We start from the raw sequence: 14,991 nt of genomic DNA on the forward strand, positions 1-14,991 counted from the left end.
TGATGTTGTCTCCTCTTACACATTTCCGTCTCGTTTGTTTCTGTCCCCCTCCTCCCCCTCCACACTCTCTCTATTGCCACACAATGCATCACGTTCGGTGTTCATATCGACTGGCTTACATGCTGTAAAATACATTTTCCAGATTGATCACGCATATCACAGCAGCTTTGCAGCAGGGCCTAAACCTTTAGCCGAAAGACGCCTACGTCAATACAGGGGCACCATCAATGTGTTTCTCCAGGAAACAAGGAAACACGCTTTGGATTGTGGGGAATCACTTTGATTAAACCACGAGAGGCAGAGGTGGAGGAATCATGTCATAAAAATACACAACATAGATATTTTCGGGATATGCACAGATATATCTGCTTGTCTGTGTATCAGATGTTGTTACTCTACATAGTGACCATTTTACACCAGATCTAACGCTTAATCCCGCGTCTATTTCACAATCCCACTTTTCCCACGTCATTTTGAGAAAAAAAAAAAATACAATTCAATACAACAGGAATATATATGGACATGTTGACTTAACAATTGCGCCAAGTAAATGCGTGAGAAGGAGACATTGTTGCCTGTTTCATTTTTAATAGTACAGTTACCATCACACAACTTCATCAACCGACCCTTCTGCAAAAGCTGCATCATGAAGTAAGCAAATTGAAGGCAACAACCAATAAAATTCAAGAAACAATGAAAAGTGTTTTCGTTCAAGACAAAACAAACAAAAATGTATTTGAAATGATATATTAAAAGTGCTTTTGATTTCATGTCTCTCCTTTGCTGCTCTTGGCCGTCCTTTTTCACTTAAATGTCCTGGAGGTCAGTGTGCTGCTGCTGCAGGTCCATCGTATCAATTGGGAACAAAAAAGGCTCAACCATCATCATTATTGATATTGTCATTGCGATTAGACTCAATCTTATTGTCTAAATTTCTTTATTTTCCTGTTTTAAATTCTCACTTCAATTTTAATTCTTGGAGAACATAGCTTAGACAACATATATCGCACTCATTATAAGAAGCAAAAGGTTATATCAAAAATTATTAGTATAGAATCACAGAAAGCCTGGTTTAGAACCAGAAAAAATACAAAACAGAGAGGTACATAGACACAGGACAATTCTTATAATTGCTTGGAAACATTGTTTTCCCGCTAAGTCTTTTTCTTACTGCGCATAAGATGGTTTTCATTTTATTTGTGTTTTTCGTTTTTTACAAAAAAGAAAAGAAAATAAAGACTAATATTTTACAAAATGAAGTGTACTGTTCTTGAAGATGTGGGTAAATTTACACAAAGTCCGGTTCCAATATTTTTTCTGTACATTACGTATTCCATTTCAGTCCCAGAAGACAGAAAAAGTCATGTCTTCTAAGTTTATCACAAAAGGTCCTATAGTAGTTCTTGGAGAAGCATATAGGTCGGGGGGACTGTGTTTTGGTCCGTTTGACCCCCTCTGCTTTTTCCACCTTCGCATAAGGATCATTGGATGGACATGTAAGGCCAGTTGAAGCTGCTCCCGGATAATAGCATATCCCTGATGAGGGTTTCAATAGGAGTTTTACCTACCAAGCGGACGAAGAACAGCTGCTCGATTACCGACGAGGAGACAGTGCGCAGGGAAGGCAGCCGCAACAGGAGCTTTCCAAATCGGCTAGGCTGGTTCGGGTATTGGCTCCTTACATACTCCTCCAATGCGCACTGGGACTTTTCCTGTAGACTCTCGATGTGGGCAGCGTCTGACAGGCCGCAAGCGTCTGCGGGACACACAGTAAAAGCCACGTGGTTAGACACAAACACAAAGGCTACAATAGCACTTTAACAAATGTGCTTTAATCCTGCATTCAAATATTACGAGTAATCACATGTTTTTGTCACGAACTGTAGCATATATACGTGAACAGAGTGTTATTGTAGGAATTATTGGCAATGTGTAATGAATAGACACGCGGCCAAACATGCTACATCATATTGAGCGAGTGCTACTGTCGTATAAAATAAACAAGGGGCTCAGGCGCACGACCCCGCAGAGGCACGTCTCTACTGCCAGTCCCCATAACAAATAATAGGACCAAAAAGTGACTGTTGGGATAAAAGTATAACATGCTCTAAAGCCACGCCTCTCCAGAGCAAGGGTTTGTGCAAAAGGCATCATAAATGGCGCTGATGAATCTGAAATTACACTGGCTGTAATGTGACCTAATTAGTGCGCAGTAAGCTTTTAAGTCATTTACCCGCTCTTCTCTCCATAGACCACTGTTGGCCTGTTTTTCACACAGACTAAGACAAAACCTGGTGGCCAACTTACTGGATGAGGTTAAGTCAACACAGTGAAGCAAAATCAGAGAAAACTGACAGTCAACGTATGTAATGAGCGGTGATCGGGAGTACACCCAAGCGTAAATTACGCACGGTGAACTTGCAAACATTATAAGCAAAATCAAAGTCCATAAAGCGAGTGTGTGTGTGGCTAAAACAACACTTTCACTCTACAAACAGTAGGTCTCGCCTACAGCAGCACGGCCTTTGTTAAAACTGCTTTTTAAGTTATTTGGTGATTTTATTCTGAGCTATAAGTCACTTCCACGGGACATAATAACCTCCTGAACCAGGGAGCAGCGGCGCAGACCCGGGCTGATTTACTGTGACCTTTGGGAGGCCGGCTGTGGCTTGTGTAGGCTATGCAAATCTGTCTGGATAAACGCTGAGGAGAAGCTTTAGACGTGTACTTCAAATTTAGTTCTGATGAGAATAACTAAAATAACTTTAACTAAAAAGAAACCTTCAGATTAGAGAGAGTGTGAAGCGTGGACCCCATGACCCCGCAGCCTTTTCAAAAACACCACAAAACGGCGCATTTTTATTCACGGTTTTCTAACACTTTATGTGAGCAAAACAAGAAAGTAAACAAATAAAAGCCACTGGGTTCCGAAAGGGTTTTGTGCAATGATTATTAGCCTATTAGTGAAGTTTAAAATCGCCATGTTTGAATATTCTGCTCCTTATGTCATTTCAAACACTGTGCCAGGCACTTGTTATGTTTAATGACATTTGTTATATTTATATATTTATTATAAAACACAATAGGCACGAGGTCTCCTCTCTTTATTTACCTTTGTACCAAATAAACACGATGTGTGAATGGCAAATCTAAAATGGATGTTATTTTGCTCTTAAATCTAAATGTGTTTTAGAATCATTCACCTAAAAAATAAAACATTATATTATATTATATTATATTATATTATATTATATTATATTATATTATATTATATTATATTATATTATATTATATTATATTATATTATATTATATTATATTATATTAGAGCTTTGGATTTTATTTTATTTTTTTATATTTAGAGAAGTTTGTGGCTTTCAAGGAAAACTGAACGTTTTTTTAAATAAATAAATCTGAACAAAATTATAAAACATAATATAATTTTCTTTATAAAATAAATGATATAGGAATAAAATGTAATTAATTAAGCAATAAAGAGCTCTTAAAGTTCACATTTTGACCTGAGTTGAGGCGTTCTTTGCCTCTGTAGCTCCACACAGACCAATCACATGGTGCCAAATAAAAACACGTTTGAATCAAATACACTGGAGCATCAAGACCTGATGTCAAGCAGCATCATTAAGGCTGTCACACCTCTGCTTTCTGACTAGAATCAACACGAAAAACAGAAAATATAAATAACTAGAAAGTAACCATTTCCCAAAGTGTGAACTCCACACAGCAGTGCTGCAGACGCGAGGTTCTGTGATATACAGGCTATGACTCAACTTCCAGCAGTTTGTTTCTTTGCTGTGGGTTATTTCCTGCCCTCCCAAGACATGTGTTGTACACAAAACAAGGATAAAAGCATGCACTAATATCCATGTGCATCAGCCGTCATACACTGTCTCACCAAGACAGACTCTTCATCTTTACGCAGTATCTGACACCTGTTCAAGTCTGTGGAATATTATCAATACAACAAACAGAAACACACCCATTTACATAGGAACACAACACCTAAAAGGAGGGGACTTTAAGATGACATTTAAAACTGTCTGCTTTGATTTGACTTATGAACGGTGAAGCAGGTGACATGGGAACGTGATTTATAAGAAGCTGTCGACAGAAAAGCTGTTCTAACCCAACACAAACTCCACTAAAGGCGCGTTTTACTGCGCCTCAGACCTGCCCTGTGGACACGGGCCTAATGTGTTTGTTGTTGTTTCTTTGTGACATGTTGGACACCCACCTGATGTAAAAAGTACGATGGCCTTAAGGCAGCTGTACTCTGCTGAGTCTACGTGTAGAGTCTTAAGCTTCTCCACTTGCTCCTGGAAGATCCGGATGTGGTCCATGAAAGCCACGACACGGTCCGCCGACATCGGGGAGGCATGTAGGCCCGCCGCGGCGAGCAGAGGGGCTACATGGAGAGGCATGGAGCACTGGGCCGCGTTTAGCACAAACAACTCGCTCCACGTGAGCCTGAGAAGGGACACCTGATCGGTGATCTGCAAGTCGGGAAAGAAAGGGATGTTTCTCGCCCACTCCACGGCGCTGAAGAGTAAGCGAGCCGCCAGCTCGCAGATGTTCTCGATGCCCATGATATTGTTAGGTTGCATGCACTGGCTCCCGTACCGGGAGGTTGGGTAAGGCTCTGCTCGCAGCAATAACGAGATGTATCCGGACAGATAGCAGTGGCCGTTCAGGGGGTCCCCGTTGGTCAGCGCGTACTGGCCTGGGTTCGGTTGGGTTGGAGGCATTCGTCCTCGCTGAACCGCTGACAAAAAGAAAGAGAAAAAGAGGAAATGTGCATCCAGGACTGGTAAACATTGTCCATGAGTAATACAACTGCAAAGTTAAACTTCATAAGCCTGATTCTAACATTAAACTCTGTCAAATCATCTTTTATGAAGCTTTTTAAATCATGTGGCAAATGTGTTTGTCTTTTGAAGGGCTCAAATCCAAAACACACGATGTGGACTAGCTCTATTTCTGACCCTGCTGATCCAGAACAAGCACGACTCAAGTCAAATGTGATGTTGCATTAACTGACACTATTTGTAGAATTAAAATATTACACAGTGTGACTTTAGGCGCATTCTGCTGCTCATCCTATTTTCAATAAAGGCAAATGTGGTGGTTTGTTTACACAATGGTATAAACCTTTGTTTTATATAAAAAAAATAAATAAATACATAAATTATATTGCAATCCATAATTATAAAGTAACTAAATAACGTTGAGAAAAATGATCTAGATGAAAAAAGTCAAGAGTAAATCAAAGTAATCCGCCAGTCATTTAACAGAAATATTCAGAGCTGAAGGTGAGTGTCATGGAGACGTGTGACTGGTGTAAACAGCAAAGGTAAATTATGTGGACTTTTACTAAATTATAAAATATATTCTCCATGTTAATGTTATAAAGTTTTACGGCCTAAGGTGCAGCAGCAAGCACAAACACTGACCCTGGTGAGGCTGGAGCAGCGTGTTACACATCACTCATCTACACTCAGTTTTACGCGTGGATTTGTATTTTGTTGATTGTTCGAGCAAAAACGCAATTAAAAGGACACTGGATAAACACCAGTGTAAACATGTGAGCTACACTTGGTGCAGCCTGTGAAGCCGTGTACAGACTAAACACACAGCCCCTCACATCCTCCGCTTCTCTTTTATAATATCTAACAGCAGATCTGCTGTAGCTTTGGCTTAATGAGGGTTATACTGCAAAGGAAAGACAAATTTGACTTGTACACTGGACGTTTTAGAGGCGAGCTACGTTCAAAAGCTGCTGCAGCTACTGAGGCTAAACTGGCCTTGTCCCTCTTTCCAAACGCAGACACTAATCAGAACATTCATTAAGCTTCCTTTAAAATCTACATGTGTGTTTGTGTATGAGCAGACTCCATGTATCCTATGTGAGCTGTAGGTAACATCCCCACACGCCTGGTTCTAAGCTGCTCTGTGGCTCAAACAGGCTACAGTTTATATATATTCACCTTCCCGCCGCATCCCCACTTTTAAACACTTCTTCAGTCGACAGTATTGGCACTGGTTTCGGTGGTGCTGGTCAATGGGACAGTTCCTATTGGCACGACATGAGTATGTTAAGTTCCTCCGTACACTCCTCTTGAAGAAACTTTTGCATCCTTCGCAGGTGAATTGACCATAGTGTTTGCCGCTCGATTTGTCTCCGCAAACCACACATTCAATATGCTGCTGACTCTGTCCGGAATTCTGACTCCCCTTATCCCCCGCGGTCCCCGGTGTAGACGGGGGTCCTGGCTGGCTGGGGGTCTGCGGAGTGTGCGGTGCCGCAGACGCCGCCTGCTGCTGCTCTCTCGCCGGCTGCGCTGCTGGGTTGGGGCCGCTCGGAGGTCCTCCGGCCACGTCTTCCTGCGGATCTCGCCAGACGCTAACTACCATTGCCATATCTCGGCCACGGAAAGTGCTATAAAGCGAAATGGTCGCTGATGTTGGTGGAGCGTTCTGGAGAAAAAAAGGTCGATCTCAAAAGACAGGACAGTGCAAAGTCAAACGGGTGCACGCAGACTCATATGGGATACGATGGAGTACAATGCGATCAATACATTCAGAACAGCGGGGCGAGGAAAGAGACACCCGATCAGGAGACGCAAGTGTCGGGAGGCCAGTTCCAAGGTAAATTGCAGTCAGCCATTCAGGAATCTCTAATTTTGTAGGAAAACCCGAGTCCAAACGTGACAGATGCAGTTTGTTATAAAACAGCCACAAACAAACGATGAGCAATTCACATGGACGTAGGGACGAGTAGAAAAACCTTTTCCGCTGCAAAGACGCGATCCAAAGAAGTGCAGCTGCGGAGATAAATTCCTTTCTCTTTTCTTCCCCTTGCTCCTCAACACTCCCGTCTTCGTCGTTCAGGAGAGGAGGAAAACTGAAGCGCTGGAGCTTTTTACATCTATGTTCTCAGATAAGCCTCATCACCTCTCCCGTCTGCGAAGGCAAACCACGCCGCGGAATGAAGTGCCCATGTATAGTTTCTCCTCTCCCGGCAGATACGAAGAGAAAAAGATTCAAAAAAGAAGAGGAAAAACACCAACAACTAATAGAATATGCAAGAAGAAGGAGAGACCAAAAATGAATGCGCTTAAACGAGAGGACCAGCAGAGCAATGTTTCCGAAACGGGGGATCTGCGCGAATGTCTGTATATAGTGAACTTTGACACTACTATTGAAACTGACACGTTTCTATGGAGATCGCTGCGCCTTATATGGTGCTCATGTCAAGGAGCCAAGAGAGGGGCTGCTGGAGACTGATAATCAAAGGCGACTGACTGGCCAGAGCCCTGCATAGAGGAGGAGGAGAGGAGGAGAGGGGGGAGCGCGCGAGAGAGAAAATGGGAGGCTAAGGTTATAGCCAAGCCCTCTCTTTCTCTCCATTGGTTAGAGTCCCCCTCCGCTCGTTCACTGTAAAAAATGTCACGAAACTGAAGTCAGGGGTCTCCACTGTTCGTATCTTCGAAAGTCATATTATTAATCTGAGGGAAATACACTAGAAATCCCGGAATAATTGATTTTTTGTAATAAAACGCTTAGACACGGTTTAAAGACTGCAGCCTATGGACCATATTTTGACACATAGTCCAGCTTTTATGTCGCTATCAGGCTGTAGAAAACGTTCTCACCAAAACTGAGCATCTACCCACAGCGCGCGCTTTCCCTGGTCCTGTCCCGGTGTCTATACAGTAAATTCTCATCTGCTTTTGACGCTGAACTTTATTTTTACAGTGTCGCCATCCTCGGCTGAAAGGTTGGGGGGCTCTGACAGGCGCAATCTACATTGAGCTCGCCCCGCGCTGCTATTTACTTTGAAACCTGATTAGTATGGGCCGTCTATTGTCACCAAAAAGAGGAAGAAGCCCTGGATAGAATAGGAGAAAAAGCGGGTTAAAGGCAAAAAGGGAACAATACACTTATACGCAAGACAAATCAACTGCGCACGAGGAACGAGAGCAGGACGTTGATTGAATATAGTCTCCAAAGTTTCATGCATGTGTTTAGCGCTGTCTCTTTTACTGAGAATTAATGTGTCGTCATTGGTTTAGAGCGTGTTCCTATGTGTCCAGTGTTTAGTGTTTGGCATGCGCACTGCGGTAGTGTGCAGCATCTTCTGGTCAAACTAAGATGTCCACATTTTGGATAAGACGCGCGCGTAAAGATGGATAAAAAACAAAACAAAAAAAACACACACACATGGATAATGAAAAGCAGGGTCGCGTCCAAAAGCAGCACCGCGCACAGACATGGCACTCACTTGTATTTCATAATTTTTGAGAGACTATAATCTAGTGTGGATACCAAGGCGGTGACACATTAGTGCTACTAGTGAGAGTAATGTAAAATCACATAAAGTTGCAGGGGATTTGCTATGGGGATCCCGGCTTTCTGTGCATCTGTGGCTAAGCAGTTAGGAAATGTCTGGATCACGCTGCCATCTAGCGTACACTGCACAATTACAACTCCAACTGAAGCAGCTAACAGCAGCATTCACAATTAAATCTCTCAAACTGTTTTATCGACGTGACTTGGAGTAAAGTAAAACATCACACACATCTCTCGACTTCCAGGATTTTTTAAATAAATGGAAGATTGCATTTGTTTGTCTGTAATTAAACGACACATTCCAATGTAATAAAGTTAAGTAAGGCTTTATAAATATTGTATATTCAAAATTTCCAATTAATTTTCCTCGGAAAAGCCACGCGTCGCTGTTTACAAAGCTTTTACGCACACAAAGACATTAAGCGATATAATAGAGCGTAAATATGCAAGTGCCCCTTTACAAACGCACGGGAGGGATGGGTTGTTTTTAAGTATTCAACAAGAGCTCTCCTCGCGTCCCTGTCTTGGACACTACTAAAAACTGCACGACCATGTCTTGGACTCTCTGAAAAGGTGAAACCAATAAGATTAAATCGGACAAAGATTTTTTTCCTCCGCTGTAAGTGAATCATTAAGATTTAACTCCACAGATTGGGGGAGCACCGCGGGAGAAGAGAAGAGGAGAGTGAGAGGGACAGCGAATGGGATCAGAGTAAAGAGGCTCTAATAGAAAGCTGTGGAACGGCGAGAGAAAAGAAGAAACCGGACAGCAGGACATCAAAAAGAGCAGAGGCACCGGAGAATGCTGACGCTGAACGGAGAGGAGAGGTGTTTTACCTGGAAAACACGCATTTTTGGAGGTGAGTACGGTTTTAACTGTCCTTTACGCACGCCTCAATGAAAACGAATGGATCCATGTGACATGCAACATGACCGCTGACCTAACTTTGTACTGCACCACAACTTTTAAACCAACACGTGCCCACGTTTGGTACTGCGCACATGAAGACACGTGTATTTGCTTCAAGTTGCTTTATTTTGTGCGTAATACTCCAACGGTCCGGGGCGCGGTATTTTTCTTTTTGCTCGTCGCTTACAACGGGTGTTTGTTGTAATGAAAAGATCAATACTAGTCTGTTTGTTTGCGTGATAGTGTCACTCGATTAAAGGGTTGATCAGGGATAGCAGTGTGTTCCCCTCGATCCGCTCAGAGTAAATAAACGGTTTGCGCGTAAAAGCAGCTCTGCTTTAGCATCAACGTGCAACATGAATCAAAGTCTTAAATTAATAATAGACACACAGAGGACCGCTCAAACGTTTTACACAAGCTTTAAAGTAAAACACTGACTTTGAATCACATTTTAGTAATTGCAACTGAAACTTTGTTATAGTTGTTCTCAAAAAACACACCAACGTTTATGACATTTTTGTTTATTTATGTTGCAAAATTATAGATTATTATACTCTGTAACACTGCCGATACAAAGAGGGAAATTGTATATTATTTGTATGTAATTATCAGTGTTATCTGTGGAAATTTATCACGTAAGGAACAGCCTTAAGTCAAAGCAACGAACGCCACAATCATTTGGGGAAACAGAGAGGTCAGAAGTGCAAGGCCCCCTAATAAAACGGCAGCAGAAAAAGCGTCCAGGGCATTTACTACAACCACACAAACTAAGTACATGTCCACAACTGGTAAACGCTCTGTTTTGTATTGATCAGGTGTAATCACATCAAGGCTGTAACTACACCGTTTATTCAGTGTGTAGCTCTGTGCGTAAAAGTGTTTTTTTTAGGCATTTAGTCTCTCTTTGCCAAAGCACTCGGCTACATGGTATTTAATTTAAAACACTAACAAGAGAAAACGGTGCATGTGTTCATAAACAGTTCTATTAATTCAAACAATGATATTCCACCCGAAAAAGCCAACTACGCATGTGTGCTCCATGGAAAGTTATAGTCATTAATAATAAATGTTGTCTGTTGATGTGCATTTCTCACTTTTTAAACCAGGATACAGTTAAGGGGCTTGAATAAATAAATGGACAATAAGTACACTAAGGAGTTTGAGATACACAGTTTTTTTTATTATTTTTTTTATAATCCATTAATTACTTAAAGCTTAATTAATTACAAATGTTACATTTTTATTCAATTTAAACTAACCTACGTTTGCAAAATGCAGTAGGAACTTTTAAATACTTTCTAACTTACTTTTTAGTCCCATTGTAGGATTTGATCTTAATAATTTTGGACTTTGTACTTGAGTTGGCCATTTTAGAGTTTGGAAAAGCTGCGTTTTTACAGAGGTGGGTAAAGAGTGCTTTGGAGAAGGAGGGGGCACCGTTTCCCACTTTTTGCAGAGATGATCCCCCAATTATACTGCAGGGGTCAGAATGGTGTGAAAGGGACAAGAAGGTCACTTGAAATCGCTTTTATCCGCTGGCTTTTCCCTCCTCTATGGACCAGCAACTTACAATAGATATAATCTAATTGTTCATAATGGAAAGCCTATGTGCGCAAAAAAGTACAAAAAACGTTTCCTAATGTTTCAACGTAAAATGAGGCAATTCAGCGGGAAACACTAATTAAAGCGGTTAGTAAAGTGTGCACGGTGGTTTTACTTATACGCGCACTTCATCCCAACCAGCCCGGCCTCTGAGTGTTTAGGGGGATGTTGTATGAACAAATGATCTCCTTTATTTCTACACTACCTGCTCTTAAGTTTGAACTATAAAGTCATCGTGCCCTCCAGTACCCGAGTCTTTTTTAAATACAGGCCTCTGGAGAATTGCATCCTCCACTTTCCCTCAGATAAATGAAACCTGCTTTTAGGACAGAGTTCTGCATCTTGAGCCATGACCAGTGGAAATAAACACTGACCGCGCCAATTATACATAAGTTACAAGGCTCAACGGTGCACTCATTATTGTTAGTCTGGAAAAGGTGTTACCTATCTCAGGATGTCCCAGGAAACGTAACTGACATCATGACAGCCAAGATGTCACATTTTTGGAGTCCGCCCATTCGTGTTTGAGACGTGTAAACGTAAACCACAGGTTATATTTCTGTGCGTAAAGTCATTGGCACAACACGGAAGCAGTTTGTCTTTATATAAAATGATCAATTAAAGGCTAAAATAGCCTAAATAAACGCAACAATAAAATGAAATGTAATATGTTGTGCACTTAAAAAAAAAAAAAAAAAAAAAAAAAAAAAAGGCCTCCTACTGTCAAAAATGTGAGTGCATGAGACCGTGCGTAAAAGCAGCCTACCTCATTCCCTAAGTAATTTATTTCAGGAAAACTTGGGGGCAAAGGTGGAATTCTTGAGAAATTCAACAAGGATAGGAGAGCTTTATGAATTCTGCACGCAGATTACTTTTCATCCCACCCACATTATCGGACAACACGCAGCAGACATAGTTTAGCCTCAAAATGATGGGATTAGCCCCCGACACGTAAATAAAAGAGAATTACAATTATTTGGGCTATTAGAAAACGTGAAAAGACGAGAATATTGGAGGGAAGTGACTGAAATATACACTTTCAGTTTTTAAAAGAAAGTCACATTAAAAATAACCATAATTTTAATGTAGGGAGTTTATTATGTTTTACATGTCAACAAAACATTTATAACGTGAGTGTAACTTGGTTGAATCATCAGTTTTCTGTGTTTGGACATTCTGTTTTATCAAAACTTGAAGCAACTGACTTGAATGAGCGATGATTTAAACAAAGATAAACTACCATCATAATCAACAATATGTGTTTAAAATAAATAACCTGAAATACATAATGATACAGTTGAACAGTTCACACATAACTCTTTTATTCTCTCCTGTCGTGGCACGAGAGCAGTCTGTACTGGTCAGTGAATATGGGATGGTGGCCTTGAGTGTCCAGACCTGACAGATTGTGACCTTATCAATGCAGAACTCTTAACATGAATTATGCATCGCACCTGTGATGTCTCCAGCCAAAAACTGACAAAGCTGTGCACTTAAAAATGACTCACGGCAAGTTGATGATATCCGTCTGAAGCTTATTTACATTAAACACACACAATTTGAAACATTTTATCACTTTAATATTGACTGACAAATATAATAGTGAGAAGTATGTTTTGTGCAGGTGCCTCAAACCTGTTTTATTTTACACTAGAGCAGCATGTTTAATTGTAACACATAAAAGTTAAAAGTTCTGTATACTGACCTGTATTTGTGTTTTCCTCTTACAGTCCACAACATGGTGGCCGAGGAACAAGAACGGTGCTGGATGTGATGGCGCTCTACAAAGGCCAACAATGGGATAGGTTGTTTTCCGACTGTAACTATAACGTTTCCTGCTTCATATGGGTTTGTATCTATAAAATTATTAAATATAACATATAATATAAGTCCATTGTATAAACGCTAGATTGAAATAAAAGCATAAACCAACTCTCCTCAGCTATGAATATATATTTTTGTGTGTTTTGTGCAGTGCAGTGTGAGCTCGAGAGGTTTGAACCAGCTACTCTCCTGTTTGCCCTATTTTCTTAAAACTAGATACATTTTTTTAATAGTATGTTTGCGTTTACTTACTCTGTGTGCATTGTAGCTAAATTCATTTCTCTCAGATGTTCCTTTTGACCTTTGACCACAGAGTTGGGGTCAAGCCCTGACAAATGAGAAGCCAGAGGTGCAAACATTCCTCAACAGTTTTCTTCTCTGCTTTCCTCCCTCTCCTCTCATAACCATCATCCTTCACTTTCTTAAGTATTTTCACTTCATTGTATGGCAGTCAGAGAGCCACCATTACAAATACTGTAAAAGATGATTCTCCAGCATCTTCCTCCCTGCGTAGGTGAATAGATTGATGTAAAAGAGAAAGCGTGTTTAACAGTGGGTATGGGTATTACAGGGCGGCACTTTGCGTGTACATGTGTGTGTTTGGAGAGCTTGTCAACCATGTCAAGGATGAGATGGATGTTGCAGTGTGGTTTGTTACACACACTACTGGCTCCAGCATTTCCGGCAACATTTCTCACTGTGCCTCCCTCACACCATCCGCTCGGCTGCAATAATCCCCACTTTTTCCATCTCCTACCCCTGCCCCAACCCCCTCCTCTCCTCCACTGACCACCAGAGAGCTCCTTTCACCCTTCCTCTCCACTGCTCTCTGCTTTCTATTCGTTGCTATCTTGAACCGCTTTTTGCTACCTCATGTTTTAAGGAGAATTTATCGTGTTATTATTCCTCCGCAGAGCATTTCCATATTTCTGTATTTTTTTAAATCAAAATTTTCTAGATGGGTTTTGTATTTTTGGTAACTATCCTCGAATAACCAATAACCAATAACAGTGTCAATGAGGAGCTGCGTTCTTCCTGATACAAAACTATGCATTTTGTCTTCCTGCTTTTCTGTGACTACATTCTAAAAATCACATTAAAAATAAAATTAAATAAAACTAAACGGAGTATGTCATCTTTTTTTTTTTTTTTTTCCTGAAATACATGGTGACGTTTATGGTGGCTGATATTACTCTGAATCTTGCGGGGGACAACTGTTCCTCATGGATCTTGGCCTGGACTTGCTTGCTTCCTCATAGGACATCTGGTCATGTGACTCAGCTGCACACGCTTAGATCTGCGCCCTAATTGGCTGTGCACAAAAGCATCACCATGGCAAATCAGAGTGCCACTCTCTGCTTTGAATAATAAAGCAGTGTTATGATTTAGGGTCCTTACTTATCTGGCAGTGAGGGCAATGAGAGCTGTTTAGAGCTGCGTGGGAGGGGACACCTGGAGCCTAGACGCCTAATGATGGGCTGAACAAGGAAAACAATACCGTTTTACACAGCCATTCTGAAACAGTGTTCATTTCACATTTATGCAGTCTATGTTACAGGAAAAAAACAACATCCATGTGTCCAGATATCATTCAATCAAAAAAATAATACAAAATGAAACGTTTTTTAATGGATCTTAATACTATGTTGTTTAATATTTGATCATCGTTTACTTTTTATTAAGCTCCCAAGCTGAAAGAGACAATATTTGAAGGATTTAGCTCTGCCTCCAGTAAAAAAACGCATGAACACTGCAATGTTTTTCTTGAATAAGTTTAGTAGATTATGAAAAAAACAAAACAAACAAACAAAAAACGTGTTGCTTTATTAAAAGAGTTCCATCAGCTCTTCTAATAATTCAAATGCGGATCATTATTGTATCCGTAAAACAACATTAAAGTTTATTTGTTCTAAAGAGGCGTGATATAAACATAAGATGTGCTCACAGGGTTGAAGCAGGACAGCGGGACACCACTGCAGCATCAGTCTTATGTGTTAATGCAGTTTAGTCGGATCCATTTCTTTACAGCACATACAGGAAGTGCTCCCAGCCGCTTGATTCCATGCTCCCACCCACCAGGATGTGTACCCCTGTCTCCCAAGGCCCTGGACTCCCCCATTCCTCCTCCAGCACCACCCCCCTCACCCCATTCCCACTCTCCCTCCTCCTCCTCCTCCCTCGCTCGCCTTGCTTCCTGATTCAGTGTGTAAAAGCACCCCCTGAATGATGGATTACTGTGTCACCGCAGCCTGCGAAGGATTAATTTGTTTCATTGATTTCTCTTTAGGC

The 14,991-nt window shown here is 41.1% G+C and overlaps 1 protein-coding gene and 1 long non-coding RNA gene across 2 annotated transcripts; one reads left to right on the forward strand and one right to left on the reverse strand.

Annotated features, from left to right (window-relative positions):
- Positions 1-573: 573 nt before the first annotated feature.
- On the reverse strand, positions 574-7,311 carry nr2f1a (nuclear receptor subfamily 2, group F, member 1a). Its single transcript, XM_033972202.2, has 3 exons — positions 6,002-7,311; positions 4,252-4,779; positions 574-1,756 (listed from the first exon to the last, which is right to left on the reverse strand). Exons 1-3 carry the CDS (start codon positions 6,432-6,434, stop codon positions 1,482-1,484), a joined length of 1,236 nt encoding a protein of 411 aa, XP_033828093.1. The 5' UTR covers positions 6,435-7,311; the 3' UTR covers positions 574-1,481.
- A 1,530-nt stretch (positions 7,312-8,841) lies between these two features.
- Positions 8,842-13,800, forward strand: LOC117376573 (uncharacterized). Its single transcript, XR_004541770.2, has 3 exons — positions 8,842-8,939; positions 9,017-9,226; positions 12,609-13,800. It is a non-coding gene; the product is annotated as an uncharacterized LOC117376573 (long non-coding RNA).
- Positions 13,801-14,991: the final 1,191 nt, after the last annotated feature.

The sequence above is a fragment of the Periophthalmus magnuspinnatus genome, chromosome 9 (genome assembly GCF_009829125.3).
Source record: "Periophthalmus magnuspinnatus isolate fPerMag1 chromosome 9, fPerMag1.2.pri, whole genome shotgun sequence".
NCBI classification, from domain to species: Eukaryota; Metazoa; Chordata; class Actinopteri; order Gobiiformes; family Gobiidae; genus Periophthalmus; species Periophthalmus magnuspinnatus.

Coding starts and splice junctions, on each gene's coding strand:
- nr2f1a (XM_033972202.2), bottom strand. CDS start 6,434: ATGGCAATGGTAGTTAGCGTCTGGCGAGATCCGCAGGAAGACGTGGCC. Junction 4,780..6,001: donor AGTGGGGATGCGGCGGGAAG/GTGAATATATAT, acceptor TCTTTTTGTCAG/CGGTTCAGCGAGGACGAATG. Junction 1,757..4,251: donor CATCGTACTTTTTACATCAG/GTGGGTGTCCAA, acceptor TGTGTCCCGCAG/ACGCTTGCGGCCTGTCAGAC.